Source organism: Emys orbicularis, chromosome 4 (assembly GCF_028017835.1).
Source record: "Emys orbicularis isolate rEmyOrb1 chromosome 4, rEmyOrb1.hap1, whole genome shotgun sequence".
Lineage (NCBI taxonomy): Eukaryota > Metazoa > Chordata > Testudines > Emydidae > Emys > Emys orbicularis.
Genome location: NC_088686.1, coordinates 34,077,179 through 34,095,130, shown reverse-complemented (window position 1 = coordinate 34,095,130; position 17,952 = coordinate 34,077,179). Strand labels below are relative to the sequence as shown.

Genomic DNA, 17,952 nt, shown 5'->3' with positions numbered 1-17,952 from the left:
AGAACAGGTAATCATCAAGTGATCCATTCTGTGTGTCACCCATTCACAGTTTCTGACAAACAGAGGCTAAGGACTCCATCCCTGCCCCTTCCTCCTCCCCCCCCCCCCCCCCCCGCCATTGATGGACCTACCCTCCATGAACTTATCTAGTTCCCTTTTGAAACTTGTTAGTGTCTTCGCCTTCACAACATCCTCTGGCAAGGAGTTCTGCAGGCTGACTGTGCATTGTATGAAGAAATACTTCCTTTTGTTTGTTATAAACCTGCTACCTATTAATTTCATTTGGTGACCTTTAAGTCTTGTGTTATGAGAAAGTAAATAAGGAAGTGCTATTTACTCTTTCTCCACACCAGTCATGATTTTATAGATGTCTATCATATCCCCCCTTAATCGTCTTTTTTCCAAGCTGAAAAGTCCCAGTCTTATTAATCTCTCCTCATATGGAAGCTGTCCCATACCCCTAATCATTTTAGTTGCCCTTTTCTTTACCTTTTCCAAGTCCAATATATCTTTTTTGAGATGGAGTGACCAGATCTGCATGCAGTATTCAAGATGTGGGCATATCATGGATTTATATAGAGGCAATGTGATATTTTCCGTCTTATTATCTATCCCTTTCCTAATGATTTTCAACAGTTAGCTTTTTTGACTGATGCTGCACATTGAGTGGATATTTTCAGAGAACTAGCCACAATGACTCCAAGATCTCTTTCTTGAGTGGTAACAGCTAATTTAGACCCCATATGTATAGTTGGGATTATGTTTTCCAGTGTGCATTAGTTTGCATTTATCAACATTTAATTTCATCTGCCATTTTGTTGCCCAGTCACCCAGTTTTGTCAGATCCCTTTGTAACTCTTCGCAGTCTGCTTGAACTTAACCATCTTGAGTACTTTTGTATCATCTGCAAATTTTGCCACCTCACTGTTTGCCCCTTTTTCCAGATCATTTATGAATATGTTGAACAGTACTTGTCCCAGTACAGACTCCTGGGGGGACACCACTATTTACCTCTCTCCACTCTGAAAACTTAGGGCTTGTCTACACACACAGTGCTGCAGCTGCACTACTGTAGCACTTAGTGAAGATGCTACCTATGCTGATGGGAGAGTTCTTCCAGCAGCGTAGGTACTCCACCTCCCAGAGAGGTGGTAGCTATGCCACATCCCTGAGCAACACAGTTATACTGACCAGTGTAGACCAGACATTAGTCAACAGAGTTAAGGTTGTCTTGCGGTATATTGTGCCCTTCCAGATTGTCAAATCCAGCAAAACTCAAGCTTGTGAAAACCAGGAAATAAAGAGGTAGTGTACATGTCCATGCAACCTCGCCATCAGCTATAATGGAGGCAAATCCATTAGGCAAGGGTAACTCTGGAGCAGTTCACTTTATGGCCAAATGAGTATGTGGATACTCTCAGAGCTCTGAACCTATTCCAGGTGAAGGGGGATCCTGGCCTGATCGTCATGACCCAATTATCAGCAATCAGCCTCAATGAATAAACATCATATCACACCAGGGTGATGGGCCAGGTTATCCCCATCTTGGTCCACAGGCCCCAATATGAGCTCCCTCAGTACGAGTGGCAGTCTAAAAGGAAACGCTTGATGGTCTTGGTTTTGTCTGCTGGGAGACAGCCCCTTTCCTCCCATTCTAACTAATGTCTTACCCCTATTAGTGGCATTTTACCTGTCAAAGGCCAGGACATTAACAGATCAGAGAAAAGCCATGTATATTAAAGAATCACTTCTCCACACACACACACACACACACACACACACACACACACACACACACAAACAGCAAGTATTTCCCCATTCTAATACGGAGAATCCAGGAAAGTCACAAAGAGGTGCCCTGCTACTAGGATGAGCCTTCAAGGAAGCAGAAAAAGCCTGGTAGAAGTCCATCTTGGTAGCAGAAGGGAGTAGAGGAATGGCACTAAAGTTTTATGACTGGTTGCTGCTAGATGTCACTTTGATTAGAAAGGAACTCCCATCAATTTACAACAGAAGATGGGGGGGGGGAAATCTCCTAATATGATAGACATCCTTTCCTTCACCTACGTATAAGACAGTAATGATCCAAGCAAGTTCTTGTTTTTTGGAAACTGGAAAGCATACATGAGCCACATGCTCTGTAGCTAAGATATTGTCAGCTATGGTTCAGCAAAGGGTGAATACCTAGGCTCAATACATAAATGTAGGGGGGGGGGGAAATAGGGGTTCAAACAAAAAAGTGTTGCAGACCCTTAACTACAGCAGCGCTAGTGGGTGCAGCTATAATTACAGCAAACCTACATAATGCGCCTGAACTAGCTTAGCCCTTTCCATGAAAGCAGAGGAGCTGCCACATCAGTAACTCCGTTGCTAAGGCAACTGCTTACTTTCCATATCAACTGCAAACTCGTTGCTATGGAGACACATATACAAGAAAAATTCCTTTCTATAGCCAAGGACCAGATGGTAGGGAAGTCGGAAAAGTCATGGGCTAACGGATTATACTAAATGGGACATACACTACAGGGCATTTAAATCTGAACATTTGCAATAGGTTAATCTGAATCACTGAATTCATAGGTTTAGTAGTACAAACAAAGCCAGGGAACTCCTATACTTAGGATCATGTGATATTTTATATATACTGGAAGACTACTATATTATTAAATGCTAAATTCAAATCAGAGGTTTTGTACTACAAAGTACTAGAGTTTTCTCTCTTCGCCCACCCCAGATAATCACCATCCTAGAAAAATTACCTAGTAATCCAGGCTCTTATTGATCTACAAAGTGTCTATTGGTTAAGACAATGTCATATTACTAGTGCAAAGATATTATACAGTAATAGCAATATCTGAACAAACCTTTGTACTGTAACACCCAAAGTTTCTTTTCCACCATTCAGAAACATCAGTGTGACAATATCAGAACTTTGAAAAAAGAAGCAGTGATGCAGTTTGTAGATCTTTTTTCCTGTGGCACAGAGCCCTGGATACAAAAGTCAAGCACTCACTCACTCATATTATATATATATATATATATATATATATATATATATATATATATATATATATATATACATATACACACACACATACATATACACACACACGAAGACGCCATGCCCAATTAAGTACACGGAAGGTCGCCCTAAATGCAAGAGTCATGAAATTGAAGGGTTCAGATTGAAATTCCTCTCACTGTGCCTAGGTATTGCAGTCCACAAGGTGCCATATAAAAAATGGTCAAGCTTCCACAATAAAGGGATCACAGAAGCAGCCTGTGCCTTAAACATGGTAAATTAGCTGCTGCAAAGTCTCCCTATTGTCCACTACATACGTGCAAAGCAACAGGAAAAAGTTAGTGAAATTCACCAGAAACATACATTTTTAACCAGTTCTATTCATGTCACATCTCAGTCTAGATAACACAGAGCTCTATACTTGGAAAGAGATGAAGCTCCCAGCCCAAATCTAGCAGCCTGAGGATCTAAGTTCCCTCTAAGCTGCGTAGCCGCACAGCAGGGGGGAAAAGAGGCACCTCTCTCCCAGCCCCGGGCTGCTGCGGGAAGAGAAGGCTGGGGAGGAGTCCTCTCTCCCCGCCGCAGCCCCAGGGCAGCCTGAATCCCAAACTCTTCATTCCTGCCCCACCTCAGAGCCCACATTCCCAGCCAGAGTCCTCACCCCCCATGCCCAAACCCTCTGCCCCAGCCCTGAGCCCCCTCCCACACTCTGAACCCCTCAACCCCACCCCTGCCACACATGACCTCCATATTGGTGCACATAACAAAATTCATTCCACACATGGATGTAAAAAATTAGAGGGAACATTGCTGAGGATGTGCAAGTTATAAAGGTCTGACCTAGTAATCTTGACATGGGAAGTGATGGAGGTGTAGGAGGAAGGAAGAGAGTAAAATAAAAAAATCATACACGTACGTGTTTTCCATTCTTATTGTTTACTGTTGTCTTGCCTTCCACCCTCCCACTTCTATACACTCTACCCACATCTCTTTTGTTGTGGACCTAGATCACACCTGCCTCAGCACAGATCTTGTCTTTTCTACTTGCCTGCAGAACATTTATTCCAATGGCACTATATTAAATAACATGACAGCTAAAAAAACCTAACCTTAAATTAGACACAAGACAATGGTTATAGCCTTTACAGTCACCACAAATACAGAACAGTCTGTTTTCAGTCAGCCCTGAGCATGCAGCACAAAAAAGGAAAATGCCTTTTTACTTTGTTTGTCCTTGCCTGCAACGCCACAAATGACTGCCACATGAATATAAACTGGGCTGGCTAAGAGTTAGCAAACTAATATTCTGAAAGGATTCAAGGGAGAATTAACTGTTCACCAGTATTTTTTCAGAAAAACAAATATTGATATAGCATATACATTTAAGCAGTGGAAAGCATGGCCATGAAAGAGAAATCATCTAGCTTCCCACAATGTATCAACGCGCAACAATTAGCAAATGCCTGCAATTCCAAAAACTGATAAAAACAAAACAAAACAAAACAAAAACTGAATACACTGGGCACATTTTGGAACCTGCCTCGTTAACATTTCAGGGTGTGCCATTTGCTAAACTACTTTTCCACACAAAAGCAATAAGTAAAATACACACACAAACCCAGCTACTTGTACACAGTGTTTCACTGCAAACTTAAAGTATTGTCTTGAACAATAATACTATTAATGGGAGTTTTGTGATCCTAAAACAAAGATTCAGTCTGTATTTACACTCTGCCTTTTGAATGGGTCTTTTACAAGTTATCCAGTTACCTGCTGTAAGACACGCGCAACAGGTAAAGCCCCCAAGTCTACAGTTAGATGCCAAAGCAACGGAATCAGCAGTTGCAACTAGTGAGTGCCATGCGTGCAGGTCTCAAAATGCCAGCACTCTTGCCCTAAGGAAGAGGGGAGAAACGCAGGAGGTATTTAAGTGACCTAATTCAATGTACATTTTAAATGGACAATGGAGATCTCACCGATATTACTGCTGGTTACCATCAGGAGAAGTGAGTGTTATGAGGAACTGGGAAGCAGATAGACATATATATGTACATTTTTGACAGCTCATTTTCTCAAGAAGAGATCAGAACCTAGTCTCCTATTTATTTTAGTTGGGATTTCTAAAATACTCATCACCTTAACAGCTGACATGGTACCACCACTGTGATCATGAGCACCAATTGTAGGCGATCAATTTTCCAGAGTCATGCATAGTGCAAGAGGAACCCCAGTTTCTCTATTTTCCTATAGAGGAAATCACTTTGTGGTATTACTTATGGTCCCAAAAGACTGTTGGACGCTTGACATACACACATAGCAGGGAACCTGCAATCTAGATAGGCAACTTTGAAAAAGAAGAAAACGGGTGTAACAAAAAGAAAATGGGAATGCTAAACACACATCTAGCTTGTTCCAAGATTTTTTTGTTTTATTAAGTCTATTTTGTTAGCTTGTTGTGGTCAGGAGTGTGATTTACAGGCCACGATAAGGAATGGTATGGCATTTTCCCTGCCTTACGTTTTCACTTCCAAATAGGAAGTTAGGACTCTAGTTTATCAAGTGAAATGAGCTCCAATTCATGAATTAAGGGCCAGTTTTAATCTCATGCATGCTCATGTACAGCAACAACTAATTTATCAAAATGTGGCATTAACACATCAGAGACCAAACTAGCTGAAAGGGTGGATTCTAGGAATCCACAGTTTAAAAAGTAACGATTCAGTTTAAAAAAAACAACAACACCCACACAAATAAAGTTTGGAAATCTAATCAAAAAGTTGTTAGTGCCTACCTATGCATTCTCTGGAACGTTATTTATTCCACCTCAGAGTTACATCAGCTTCAGTTTCATTTTCACAGAATTCAGGGTCAGATCTCACCTAATCTAGCTTTGGAACAGCCAAAATATGTTGCAATCAGAGCAACTGCTAAACCAAATTAAAAATACAAAGCTGAATAAATCGGTATTTTTCAAACCGAAGAGTGTGTCCACTATATAGATATTTTCTATAAATTTGTGTAATTTCACCTGCCATTTATTTCACCAACCTGTTAGAATTAGAGAGCAAATTGGAGAAATAGCAGCCTGCCAATTCCCATGGCAGTTCCTCTGCTGAGGGTTCATGAGTCCTATTGCTTTAAGAGGCTGTAGCCATTTGGAATTGGACAACTGTTGCCCTTAATGGACAGATGTATGCAATTAAAAGTTTTGCAGGAAATAGTAATGCTCCCAACACACTGTTCATTTTCCCTTCCTCTCATTCACAGCCTGTTTCTTCAGATGCAACTAAATAAATTCGAACAGTGAAACCAAGAAACACAGCAATAGTGAAGATCTGGGAATCTGCTTCTCATACCCATGCCACCTCACTGAAGTCAAGGAGGCTGCATGGACATAAAAGAGCATAATTTAACTTCCGGTGGTCACAGGATGGGACCCAAACACCTGTGTCACCAACTTTATCCTTGGCCGCTGCCACACTTATGTCCTCTCAGAGGAGATTAAGTGCACAGGAAGATGGCTCCCTACCAGAACTCTGAACTTCTTCTGAATTTTTACAAGTGACAAAGTTTCTTCAAATTGCAACTCAGAGAAGGGAAAGGGGATGGAATCTTACACATGGCATCCCCTCTCACTACACATTTGTATAAGCCAAGAACAGCACTGCACACTATTTATAGTATGAGTACATGCGTCTTGTATAGCTGGAAACCATTAGCACAGCATGATAACTAAAAACAATATTTAACCACTATGCATGAAGACACCAGCTGGAAAAATAAAAAAAAAACCCAAGAGTCCTTTCTTACAGATGTCTAGACAATGAATTTAATAAAGTCAGAACGAACCATCCTAGAGCAATGCTGGCTTTGTGAATGTAATGAACTGAAATTACCAGAGATAGTCATGTAAACTGCATTTGACTATAATGAATACATTTTAAGATGAGCAGATGAATTTCATTACGAACAGGTATGTCTGAATAGCTGGAATCTTACCTGACTTCTGTCTTTGTCCACCTTCTTAAAACACTTATTCAACGACAGATTATGTCTCACAGAATTTTTCCATCCAGTGGGAGCATTAGCAAAATAGGGAAAGTGTTCTAGGATCCAGTTGTATATATCCTTTACAGGCAGGCGTTTGGTTGGCGAGTCCTCAATGGCCATAAATATGAGGCAGCTAAAGGAATAAGGAGGTTTGCAATTGGGGTTCTGCTTGGCATCATAGGGCATGTCCGACTGAGCAGGAGAAGGAGGCGTGTCATCATCAATGTCCTGAACTGGGCTAACACTTCTTAAAACTGAGTCTCCAAAGCTTTTCAGCAAATTCTTGCTCTCATGTAACCAGTTCAAGTTAGTTAGTTCTTCATCCTCCACGGCACCTTTATCTAATCTGATGGCAGGCAAAGAGAAATCTAGGTCCTCGTCCTCATGAAGTGCCTTTGATAAATCGCTATCTTGATAACACTGACTCAGTCCGCTGGAAACACTAATTCCTGAGCCCTCTGGCTTCTTACTGGGAGGCATGACTGGACCCATTTAGACAGAAGCTCCTAGTAGAGTAAATCCAAAGCAGGGAGGGGGGAAAAAGAAAGAAAGTTAGCTGGTAAAACAGCTATAACATAACATTTTGACAGCTTTTCCCCAGTCAATAATTTGGCCTTTTATGTTCTACATTAAAAATGACAGGATCACATAAACACACATCCAAGACTTACGTAAAATAATTTACAGTCAGGAAAAGGAATGAAATTTCAGTCCATAGGATAATACGATAATCCTGATATGCCTCAATTCTGCATGTACTCAAAACTCCATACAGGAAATCCAAAACACACATCCCTTTAATGATGAATACATGTATCAAATCATAGAATACTCCACTCATACTGCTTTTAATAAGTACATAAACTTAAAAAAAAAAAAAAAAAAAAAAAACAGGGTGCATAAGGCCAGTTGCTTCAGATTAAGTTCAGCTGTTTGAAGACAACACAACAGCATTGTGATTAAAGTCACTCTGCCTCCTCTGGCTGAGGGCACAAGCAAGCAAACGTCAAATTTAACTATAGCACAATTATGATCGAGCTCAAAACTAGGAGCAGTACTTTTAAAACAGACATGAAGGGGATCCTGCAATTTGGGATTGGGCCAAGAAATACAGAGGCATGTGCTAGAAAAACAGGACACATCAAAGTACATGTAAACAAAGGGGGTTTGAACATACATTGAAACTTAATTGAAATGTGGCATAAATGAGAATCCATGGGAAATGTTAAGAATTATAAAAGTGACCTAGAAGAAGTATGGTGACAACATTTGCGGAGAATACTGCATTAGGGGGCTAAGAGGGAGTGAGAGATCAATAATATTCAGAAGGACTTGGAGAGATCAGAAGCTTTTCCAGATAAATAATCTGAGTGATTCAACAGAAACAGGTGGGAGTAAAACAAAACAAAAAAGAGGGGTGGGGGGCATTGCAAGGGGAGAAATGTGCCTTCAGTTTTCATAAACAACAAAACACTAAGCGGATTAAAAAAAGATAGAATTTTACACCCACCGCTAACTTATTGAGCTTTCTGCACAAGTACTTAACAAGAGGAAAAGGATGCCTGCATGGAAACAAAAGTGTAGAATATATTGTAGACTATATTAAGCACTATAATTCCTCTGTCTAGCAAAAACACATTTGGCATACTGGTCATAGAATCACAGACTCGCTGTAGTAGTAAAGGAGAAATTATAGCAATTGGCAGACAGAATTACACAGGGGCTGAAACACCTTACCTACAGAAAAGGGCTGAAGGGGATAAGGTGGGGGAAGCCAAGGCCAACATTCTGGGGAAGGGGACGAATGAAGGACAGAATTCATGGGATATAAAAGAGGGGAAAGAGTGCCCCTACTGCAATTCTTTTCACAGTAGTGATAAAGAGAACATGCTTATGCAAAGATAAATTAAAAAAAAAAAAAACGCTATCTGGCACTACCACACATAGAAATAAGTTAATATACAGTAAAACCACTACAAAAAGCAGAACAAAAGTAATTAGTCTGAGACAGAAGCTATCTGGAGGAGGAAAATATATTGATATAGACCTGTGGACAGAGAGGCTGAGCCTACATAGACACTACTTCCTAGATTTCTAAAGAGAATCTGAATGTCTGGAATATAAATACGAGTTTTACAGTTTACTCCAAAATCAGGGCACTGTGCACTGCTCGCCTATGATGCAAACTCAACTTTTGCTCCTAATAGAAGTTATGCCCCATGAGCTCCTAAACAGGAAAATTATATCATGGCTGACAGTAAAGTAATTTAATTGCACTGTTGCTATGACAACATGCTGCTCTCTTTCTGTCTAATTTGCTTATTTGCCAGTATCCTCCCAAAGGGCCATATCATGCCATCCATTTTTAGACAGAACTCCTCACTGATTTCAATGGTGACTTCTGCTTAAAGACTAAGGACTTACACACTAGTTGCTATATTCAGTCACTGATTTTTTTAAAAAAGATTGCAGGAACCACCAAAAAAAACTTTCTTTAGAGTAACTTAATTTTTTTTTTCACATTTATGAAAAAATGTCCTAGATTAGTGGTAACTTTCCTACAGGTTTTTTATTATTATTATTATTATTATTAATAGAACTACGGGAAATAGTCTGACTAAATAGCAGGGAAATAGTCTGACTAAAGTCCATAGAAAGCCCCCCCCAAAAAATTACAGAAGTTATCAAACTACAGAACACTTTTCCATAAGTGAATTCATATGAGGAAGGCAAAGAGACAATAAGTTTCAAGTCAGTCTGATTCTTTCACCTTTGCAACTAAGTAAGGTCATTGCCCTTGCCAGGTTCTCAGAATTCTCAAATCCAATTGGAGTTCAGCAGGAGTTGAAGATGCTCAGCACCTTGCAATTTAGGCCCTCAAGCACACTAAAGAAAAAACAATGCCATCGTATACATGATATATTGGCTTGCTGTCCCCTAAACTTTGGTTTGCAACATTTTTTTTTCAAAAACCACAACTGAGTTTTCCAGTATTTGACTGTAACTGTATGCCAAATTGCATTTTTTTCTCTCTCCATATTTAGACAAAGAAATGCCTGATCACATGAGAGTCTGCAGTTAAGCAAACATTTTTTAATCTGCTGCCAATGAGGTCGCTCCACCAGATATGTAAATAGTTATTCGCTGGTGAACTCCTTTACCAACTTTTCTGTTTGGTATGAGTTACACTCTCTTTCGTTTCCCGTCACAGAGGAACAGAAATGGTTGAGAGGAAAAAGAAAGCGGGGGGAGGGGAAGGTTACTACCCACCCGCTATTAATACGTTCTCCAGAATAACTACTAAGATATAGTTGAGGCCTGAACAGATGTGTATCTTTAAAGAAAAAAAATGAGTTGACAAAGGAAAAATAAAGCAGGAGGATGAAAGGCAGCCAGAGACTGGTTCTGCTGCACTTTGAAACAGGCACATTGCAACACTCGTCCTGTACTTGTCAAAAACATTTGAAGGGGAAAAGGCACGCCGTGACTGGCTGGGATTTGAGTCAATCAATGGTGTTGCTAGGAAACTGGAAAACTGCTCTTATTCCTACACAGTGCCTGTGCCATTTGCAGTTGCAGCAAACATACCTTCAATGCTGGTGAGATGTCATAAACCTTTTATTGGCCTTACTGGATCATGCCATAAAAGCAACTTATCAATATACCTCAGAAGCCTAAGGAGTTATGGTCCCAGCGTTCTGATCTATTATTCTGACCATCTCTTTCTACCGCCAAACAGCGAATGGATTTTTTTTTGTAAATTAGGTCTTTGCTAAAAGAGTCTCCCCCCACCAATTGGTAAATAGACAGCAAGACTTAAGAGCTGGAGAGTCACTCTGTTGCCTACGATGGCTTTTTACTTTAAAGACAATGCGAACTCTGTTCGTTAAGTGTCTTAGGAAATCAAGGTAGCAACTAAAACAACAACACACATTTAGGGCATACACAGAACTCTTCGATCAACTTACTCCCTTCTTTGGTTTAACTAGAAGCACAGACACGATCTACAATTCCGAAAGCCGATCAGCACGTTTGTAATTAATGAAAAGAGCTGATCAAATTTGCAGAAAAAGGATCTGCGATTTCCCTCTCGCCACACTGAGCTTCCAATGCAGTGCCTTATGCAATCGTCAAAAATAACAAACAACAACTTACCTGGCTTGAGAGAGGTTAGATTTTACCGCTGTCCTTTCATGGTTATTATGCAAACTTTCATCTGATTGAACAAGGCATCGTCTCCTCCTTTAGACTGAGCCAACAATGTGCAGAAGGGGAAAGGGGTCCCAGGGCACAAGAGGAAATACAGTAGCATGGGACCCTCCTGCAGTTTTACCTTCCCGCCCCCCCCTCCCCCCACTTTCAGCCTTCCCTCCCCCCCTCCCCTTTACTCCTGATGGACAGCGATTTGGGTCGGCGCTAGCAGAAGAGCGATAAATTGTTTCCACTGCAAGCAAACAAAAAAAGGCGACACATGACCAGAGGGAGGGAGGGAGGGAGAAAGAGAAAACGTGGGCTGGGCCAGCACCAGAGCAGCCACGGAAGGGAGGGGAGGGCCAAGGGGGTGGGGGAGGGTGTTCGCTCGCATTGCACACACGGAGATCCCAATTGCAGGCGGGAGGGAGGGAAATGAAAACACCCTCCCTGCCCGCCCACACCCCCAGCACGGCAGCTGCCCCAGCAAATCCGGCTCCCCCCTGCTCCACGTTCTGATCGCTCACAGGAAATTCACCAGCTGCCTTCCCTCCTCCTCCGGCTCCTTCAGTTGCTTCTCCGCCACTTCCCTAGACTCTCTCTCCCCTCCTGCGAGTTACACAGACATTTCCTCTCTCATGGGGGCTCGCCGTCACCCCTCCCTCGCTCCTAGTTTGGATGGTCTGAAAGGCATCTCAGAGTTTCTAACTACTCGGGGCCTGTCTCCAACTCGGCCTTATCCGAGTTGTTAGTGCGTGTGTGATTAGAAACATTGCTGAGCCAATGTTTGCACTGCGCTCTGAAACTGCGGCGGTGCAGAGCGGTGTTAGATCTGAAAACATCAGGAGGGAGACTGTAATCGTCCCAATGAAAATGCTTTCTCACAAGAGGGTGAGAATTTAAAAAGTCTCAGACTTTAAAAAAAAAAAAAAAATTAAGGTTGATCGGGATGTTACAGCAGCCCCAGGCCTCAAAGTTGTTCTCGAGAGCAGCAGGGACAAATAGCTGGTTTGGGGCTCTGGAATTCACTCCTTCAGAGTCCCAGCAATCGAGTATTGCTCCTTTGGGGGACAATCAAAGATACCTCTTTATTCACACTCTCCCCTAACAGTGGATACTGGTCTCCCCCTGGCAAGGGATATCCTGGTAGTAGTGATGTTTCTATTTATAGGAATGCACCCCTCCAGTACAAGATTATTAGGCTCCAATATTCAAAAGCAAGACACAACCAAATGCACCCAAATTAAAGCTGTGCCAACCGGCTGTACCCATCCCTCAGCCCAGAAGAGACTGGGAGAGCAGACAAGTCTGAAGGTCAACAAATTGAGGGTTAGAAAAAACAAAGCAGGGGAAGCAAACTACCCAACACTGAAAACACTAACCCTTGCATTTTGTGTAGTCATAGCCTCATGCAAAATGGACGTCAAATGATATGGTAGTGCTTTTACACCCACTATGCACAGGGGTAAATGATAGTACAGGTGTAGGACAGTGGAGGATAGGATATCCCCACCAGCATCCTTACAATTTATACCAGGGAGCTCTTAGCTCAAGTGATTTAGTTTAGCAAATCCCAACTGCTGAGGTATGTATCCACACACAGAGAACTACTAAATTATCCAGGGCCCAATACAGTTAAAGCTCTATAGATTTAAAAATAGAGCTATGAGTCTGACAGTTTGCTCCACCTGGGGATCTGTCCTCAAATGCTTTAAATTGCAACAGAAAACAAACCAGAAATCAACACAATCAGGGAGAAGGGAAACCATTTATTCCTTGGAGAAACATGTTTTAAGGCCTTGACTAGGAAAAAAGGTACTTCATTCCCACCCAGTTGAGCTATCTCAACAGGATTGGTGTCAATTCAGTTGAGAAACCCACTTAACACCAATTGAGTTAAACTAGTTGAATTAAGCTAATTTAAAAAACAAAACAAAAAAACCCCACCCACCCATTTTTTTGTTAGTCTAGATAGGTTCTAAATGTGCAGCTGCATTCTGCATGAGTTCAAGAGCACTGTCTCTTAAGAAAGTAAAAACCCAACAGCTAGGAGTTTTATACATTTCTCATCTGTACAGCTCAAAATATTGCACAAATCTGGGTCAACAGAATTATACAAGTGGGGAAACTGAGGCACAGAAAGGTGATGTGACTTCACTTCAGTCAGTGGCAAAGCTAGATATAAAACCCAGGCCTCTTTACACCAAATTCCTACACCTATAAACTACTAGCTTTTATATAATGCTTTTCATCAGCAGATCTCAAAAGACTTTATAAAAGGAGGCTGGTATATTTATCCCCGTGTACAGATAGGGAAACTGAGGCAGAGAGGGACATGACTTCCCCAAGGTCACGATAGTGGCAGAGTAGGGAATAGACAGACACCAGGACTCCCAACTCACAGTCATAGTACTCTATGCACTAGGTAACATTTCCTGCTCTAATACTGTATTCACATAACTGAGTTAAGAAAAGAAAATCCAGATACAATTGACCACCTTTAAAATTAGCATAATTAATAGTTTTAAGGGTAAACCAAAATCAAGCATTTTCCATTCTGAATTAACAAAATCTGCAAATTAGTTTATAGCTACACCAATTTTTCCCTTCAACATAGGCCAGGTCTACACTAGAATTTTTTGCCCATACAATGTTGGTTAGAAGTAGGGTGACCATATGTCTTGATTTTATAGGGATAGTCCCGATTTTTGGAGCTTTTTCTTACAGAGGCCCCCACCCGCCGTCCCGATTTTTCACACTTGCTATCTAGTCACCCTAGTTACAGATGTGATTTTTATATCAGCAAAAGCACTGGTGTAGATGCAGTTACACCAGCAAAAATGTGACGGTTTTTCCATTTGGAGAACTGAGATAAATTCCGGTCATGTCTTGCTAAGATCTTCCCTTGCTGATAGGTTTTTCCCCTCTGTCTACTGAACTGATATTTCACATTCTTGCATGTTTTCTGAAAGCTGTACCAGCAGCTGAATGTAAGAATGGAAACAATACCCATTAGACAACAAAATATCTTTATTACCTGCTCCTAACAATACCCTGCAATCACACTTCTTTCTATCATGGAAGCACACTGTGGACCATTACCTTACACAATTCTTATCTCATGGCCATTTTGTTTTAAACAGAAACTAAATTACCAAATAACCCCACGCCCAGAAATTTACTCCAAGTACTTGGAGAAGTTCTTTAAGTAAGACAACTGACTCTTTATCAACATCAAAGAGGAGACATTCACCACGTTTGCCATTGGTTTCAAAAGTCAAGTGTCTTACAAAACTAAGTGGAATTCAGTTAATGAGCATTGTTTCAGAAGTGTCAAGGGAAAAATCTCATGGGACACTGTTGTGGGATATAAAGACTATTGCATCTAAAATCTCAGTACCTATGTATGTATCCTGTTCAGATACAGAGTTCAATTCTATTCTGTTTCAAATCAGTAGTAAAATTTCCAATTGACTCAATGGGAGTAGGATCAGTTCCAGAATGTTACAGCTTTTCTGTGGGAAAACAGGTCCTGCCACAGTAAGCCATAAGGATAACAAGCAGAGGATCAGCCCAAAAATGTTTGAAATGCATGTATGGTAAGCAGTATTCTCTACTGGCTAGAGCACAGGACTGGGGGACAGGAAACATGTATATTCCAGTCCTTGCTGTCAGCGACTGTGGCCATGTCTACAGGATCAGTGTTGCAGCAGCACCGCTGCAGCATGTCGGTGAAGATGTGCTGTGCTGACAGGAGAGCGCTTTCCCATTGGCATAATAAAGCCACCTCCACAAGTGGCAGAAACTACGGAAATGGGAGAAGCTCCCCCACCAACATAGCACTATGCAGACCAGTGTTCATAGGTGCTGGAACTAGAAGTGCTGAGTGTGCTGCCACACCCCCTGACTTGAAGTGGTTTCAGTCATATACAGGGTTTACAGTTTGGTTCAATGGCTCTCAGCCACCCCCACTATCCCCAGAAGCACCCCTGCGAGCGCTTGTCGGTGTAACTTATGTCCCTCATGGGGGTGGTTTATTCACTCCCCTGAACGACGTAAGTTATGCTGACATAAGCTGAAGTGTAGATATAGCCTCAATGTGCAGCGGCAGTTAAAAAAGCAAACAGAATGCTGGAAATAATTAAGAAGGAATAGATAATAGGACAGAAAATATCACGTTGCCTCTATATTAATCCATGGTACGCCCACATCTTGAATACTGTGTGCAGATGTGGTCGCCCCATCTCAAAAAAGATATATTGGAATTGGAAAAGGTTCAGAAAAGGGCAACAAAAATGATTAGGGGTATGGAACGGCTTCTGTCTGAGGAGAGATTAATAAGACGGGGACTTTTCAGCTTGGAAAGAGACGGCTAACAGGAGATATGATTGAGGTCTATAAAATCATGACTGGTATAGAGAAAGTAGATAAGGAAGTATCATGTACTATTTCTCATAACACAAGAACTAGGGGTCACCAAATGAAATTAATAGGCAGCAGGTTTAAAACAAATAAAAAGAAATATTTCTTCACACAACGCACAGTCAATCTGTGGAACTCCTTGCCAGAGGATGTTGTGAAGGCCAAGACCATAACAGGGTTCAAAAAAGAACTAGATAAATTCATGGAGGATAGGTCCATCAATGACTATTAGCCAGGATGGGCGGGAATGGTGTCCCTAGCCTCTGTTTGCAAGAAGCTGGGAATGAGAAACAGGGGATAGATCACTTGATGATTACCTGTTCTGTTCATTCCCTCTGGGGCACCTGGCACTGGCCACTGTCAGAAGACAGGATACTGGGCTAGATGGACATGTGGTCTGACCCAGTAGGGCCATTCTTATGTTCTTATGTTGTGCAATCTTAGGGAAGTCACTGTGGCTCAGTTTCCCCATGTGTAAGTGGGGGATAATAAGATTGTAAGCTTTCTGGGGCAGGAAATGTCTTTTATTCTGTTTGTACAGTGCCTAGCACAATGGAGTCTTTGTTCATTCCTAGGTGCTATCATAATACAAATAATAATAATACTTTTGTAAAGGGCTTTTGACATTTTCAGATGAGAAGTGTTATGTGTCCAGGAAGATCAGAGTATATGTGGTGTCAAACATTTGTTTGAAGTATCTCCAGTAATTTATTATTGCACCATACATAGCGATACAAGAATGTATTAACTTTCAATTCAGTTTTGAGAAATACCAGTCACTGTTTCAGTCTCTCTGTTTAATGAGGATTTCCAGGAATCTCTCTCTACCCCATTCCCTTACCCTCCATCCAGTCTGGAATCTCTGACACCTCCTGCAAGCTGAGCATGGCAAAGAGCACAGACTCTGATCTTCCCTCCATCATCATCACTGGTGAGAACATTTTCCCTGTCCATTAGTCTGTTGATGTTCCACCACCCCTCTGAATATTTCTACTGTCTGCCCCAATCCCACAATGCATCAGGTTCAAACTTTTTGTCATCACCTTCAAGTTCCTACCCAACCCCAGTCTAACCTAGTCTCTGATCACATTGCCCTGATCAATCCACTCAGGGCATCAAGCCTTGCACCACCATCAGTTTGTCTGTTTCTCCCACAACTGTCTCCATTTATTTTTTCCATGCCAACGTCTATTTATGGAGCACCTTGCCAGAGCCATCCTCCCAGGCTGCTACCTTCCCCTCAGACAAAGCTTTCCTAAAGACCCAGTTCTTCCAAGAGGTCTAAAAGAAATGTGCTGATTATGCCTGTGAATTATTATTTATGGTTTGTACTGCAGTTGTACCCAGAGCTCCCAGTTCTGATTGGGGCCCTTTTGTGTTAGGCATGCTGCAAGCACAGAAGCAAACATGGTTCCTGCCCCAAAGAGTTTACAATCTATTTTATTTTACAGTCTCATTAGAAGGTTGTGATCCATACTGCTGTGCACTAGCCTTCACCGTTTTCTTCCTGCTCGTTCTTCCTCCCCACTGGTTTGTTTCCCCTTCTTGTTGTGTCCTGTCTAAACTTAGCTTGTAATGTCCTTGGGGCAGGGATCCATCCTGTCTTATGTCTATTGATGGCACCTTACACACATTTGGGCACTATTTAAAAAAATTGATTGTTAACACAATGCACTTTTGCTCTTATTTCCTCTTTTACACTTCCTGCTACAACTGCTCCTCCCAAGTGACCTTTTTTGTTTCTTTTCTTCCCACATTGTATTTCTGCCTTCTTTCATACCACCACTTATGCTGGGCATTTCCTCTTTTTGTTCATCAAATGACTATTTAGAGTCACATGCTAACCTCCCTTTCCCCACATCTATATAATGGAGTCCACCTCCACACGCACACATTAGGAGGGGATAATAGAGGTTCTCATGATGATGGATACATATTGCACAAGTCTTATACCAACACCACTCCTGTTTACTGATGGGAGACCTCTACTGTGACCATTCCCTGTGATACATATAATCAGAGTTACATAACTGTTTTATCCTTTCATTTAAACATTCCTCAAGTTCTCAATTACACCAATTGTGGAAACCCAACAGAAAGAGCTGAATTTGTGAGAAAATGAGCATCAGTGCAAAGCTTTATAAGAGGCATACATCTTGCCAGTGATCAGACGAAACAAAGTTATATGTTTCTGCAGTTCTGGTGTTCCATGAACCTCAGTATAATTAATTTTGAATAATCAGAACAACACAATACAGTGTTTCATG

The 17,952-nt window shown here is 41.4% G+C and overlaps 1 protein-coding gene across 3 annotated transcripts in view; it reads right to left on the bottom strand.

The window, feature by feature from the left end:
• FOXN3 (forkhead box N3) overlaps positions 1 to 11,337 on the bottom strand; it is a 188,668-nt gene extending 177,331 nt beyond the window's left edge. For all 3 annotated transcript variants that reach the window (XM_065403643.1, XM_065403644.1, XM_065403645.1), the window contains exons 1-2: positions 11,228 to 11,337; positions 7,022 to 7,578 (exon numbers count right to left, since the gene is read on the bottom strand). In XM_065403643.1, coding sequence (XP_065259715.1) covers positions 7,022 to 7,564 — 543 coding nt within the window. In that variant the 5' untranslated portion in view covers positions 7,565 to 7,578; positions 11,228 to 11,337. The remainder of the gene's footprint in view (positions 1 to 7,021; positions 7,579 to 11,227) is intronic.
• Positions 11,338 to 17,952: the final 6,615 nt, after the last annotated feature.